The following is a 2,908-nucleotide window of genomic DNA, read 5'->3' on the forward strand; positions in this document are numbered from 1 at the left end:
GGTGAGCATTGTAACTTTATCATAGGTTATGATTGTTGAAGGTGAGCATTGTAACTTTATCATAGGTAACGACTGTTGAAGGTGAGCGTTGTAACTTTATCATAGGTAATGACTGTTGTAGATTAGCATCTTAACATTAACTTGTAACTATATACTATTAGGTCATCAAGAAATTAATGTCGCGTTTTGAAACACTTTCATTAACCAGCCCCCAAAAAACGTACATCTCGTATAATAGTTAAATGAACTGCCTAAACATCATGTTAGTGTAGCCTATCTAATGTGTAAAGTTTAGTATACTCTAATCCCTTATAGTGATGACACACATTTGGCATGTTGTGCTGTTTGAATACAAGAAGGGAAACAACGCCTCTGTAGCCACAAAAAATATCAAAGAAGTTTATGGAAATGTTTTGAATGGTCGTAAGTGTCAACAATGGTTCAGCAAATTTCACTCAGGTGACTTTAGCCTTAAAAACTGTGATGGTGTGGACTGATATTGATGCTCTGAAGATGCTTGTTGAGTCTAACCCAAGGCAACACACTCGTGAATGGCCTTTGATGACTGTGTATAAACATTTGATGATAAACTAACCATTCCTTGATGACTGTATATAAATGTTTGACATCAAAACTAACCAGTCCTTGATGACTGTGTATAAACATAGGACATTACGACTAACCAGTCCTTGATGACTGTGTATAAATGTTTGACATCAAAACTAACCAGTCCTTGATGACTGTGTATAAACATATGACATTACGACTAACTAGTCGTTGATGACTGTGTATAAACATATGACATTAAGACTAACTAGTCCTTGATGACTGTGTATAAACATATGACATTAAGACTAACTAGTCCTTGATGACTGTATATAAACATTTGATGCTAATCTAACCAGTCCTTGATGACTGTATATAAATGTTTGACATTAAGACTAACTAGTCATTGATGACTGTGTATAAACATTTGATGTTAAAACTAACTCCTCTCAGTTGATTGTGTATTAAAGTTTGACATTAAAACTAACCAGTCCTTGATGACTGTGTATAAACATTTGCAATTGAAACTAACTAGTTGTTGATGACTGTGTATAAACATTTGACATTGAAACTAACTAGTTGTTGATGACTGTGTATAAACATTTGACATTGAAACTAACTAGTTGTTGATGACTGTGTATAAACATTTGACATTGAAACTAACTAGTTGTTGATGACTGTGTATAAACATTTGACATTGAAACTAACTAGTTGTTGATGACTGTGTATAAACATTTGACATTGAAACTAACTAGTTGTTGATGACTGTGTATAAACATCTGATGTTAAAACTCCTCATGGATGATTGTGTATAAACAATTGATGTTAAAACTAACCTATTCTGGACGATTGTGTATAAACAATTGATGTTAAACTAACCTATTCTAGACGATTGTGTATAAACAATTGATGTTAAAACTAACCTATTCTGGACGATTGTGTATAAACAATTGATGTTAAAACTAACCTATTCTAGACGATTGTGTATAAACAACTGATGTTAAAACTAACCTATTCTAGACGATTGTGTATTCCTGCTTTCATTATTCTGTCCACCAGAAAACTTGTTGTTAATATAGAGAGATGACAAAGCAGCTCCCAAGTCTCCCCCATGATTCTTCAAAGCTGATGTAGCTTGGTCTACTGAGAAGCCCTTGCCCATTAGTTGGGCAATATCACCATCGAGAATCTGCACGGAAAATATCATATTATACAGAGAACCTGGTCTCACTATTCATGCCAGTAAAACATATACTATTATAATTACACATACTTTATTCAGTAAAGTTGAAGTACCTCAATACGTATTTATCTGGCCGTTCACTTAACCTTTCACCTAACTTTACACAAACCTTTTGTACAAAAAACTTGATTAATACTTTCTTAACGTTTAATCCCAAAATCCTTACAATGGCTATCAAAACAATCTACTAATCAACTGTTTCCAGTACGTGTGAAACACAGAAGAATTCTGTAAAGAATGTGTCACTGTTTACCTGTTTTCCACCACCAAATATCTTTTTCTTTTCATTTTTTATTCTGGCAACTTCGGCAATGTTGGCTTGCCTCTGTTGTTGGAAAGCTTCGTCTTCCTTTGGCTCTTTCTGAGCCTGATTCAAAGATCGGAAACCTCCTGAGAAACAAAACATTCCTAATTATAGGGAAAGTAGCTTTAAATGATGAAGGTTTTAGATAATACTACTCTCTATCATACATACTGTTTCAATGATGCTTCTTATATCAATATTTACATTAACTAAAAATGTGATTACCCATTTATTGTGTAATAATCTGATGGTGCACTCATTACCTATTTATTATGTAATAATCTGACGGTGCACTCATTACCCTATTTATTATGTAATAATCTGATGGTGCACTCATTACCTATTTATTATGTAATAATCTGATGGTGCACTCATTACCTATTTATTATGTAATAATCTGACAGTGCACTCATTACCTATTTATTATGTAATAATCTGATGGTGCACTTATTACCTATTTATTATGTAATAATCTGATGGTGCACTTATTACCTATTTATTATGTAATAATCTGATGTTGCACTTATTACCTATTTATTACGTTATAATCTGACGGTGTACTCATTACCCATTTATTATGTAATAATCTGACAGTGCACTCATTACCTATTTATTACGTTATAATCTGACGGTGTACTCATTACCCATTTATTATGTAAATCTGATGGTGCACTCATTACCTATTTATTATGTAATAATCTGACAGTGTACTCATTACCCATTTATTATGTAAATCTGATGGTGCACTCATTACCTATTTATTATGTAATAATCTGACAGTGTACTCATTACCCATTTATTATGTAAATCTGATG

At 32.7% G+C, this 2,908-nt stretch overlaps 1 protein-coding gene across 1 annotated transcript in view; it reads right to left on the reverse strand.

The window, feature by feature from the left end:
- The window catches only part of LOC106477026 (tudor domain-containing protein 3-like), a gene marked incomplete at its 3' end in the record, with an annotated part of 12,114 nt that extends 9,919 nt beyond the window's left edge, over positions 1-2,195 (reverse strand). The window contains exons 1-2 of the mRNA XM_013937633.1: positions 2,043-2,195; positions 1,558-1,735 (exon numbers count right to left, since the gene is read on the reverse strand). Of these exons, the coding sequence (XP_013793087.1) occupies positions 1,558-1,735; positions 2,043-2,195 (331 nt within the window). The remainder of the gene's footprint in view (positions 1-1,557; positions 1,736-2,042) is intronic.
- Positions 2,196-2,908: the final 713 nt, after the last annotated feature.

This window comes from Limulus polyphemus, unplaced genomic scaffold (genome assembly GCF_000517525.1).
Source record: "Limulus polyphemus unplaced genomic scaffold, Limulus_polyphemus-2.1.2 Scaffold12577, whole genome shotgun sequence".
Classification (NCBI taxonomy): Eukaryota; Metazoa; Arthropoda; class Merostomata; order Xiphosura; family Limulidae; genus Limulus; species Limulus polyphemus.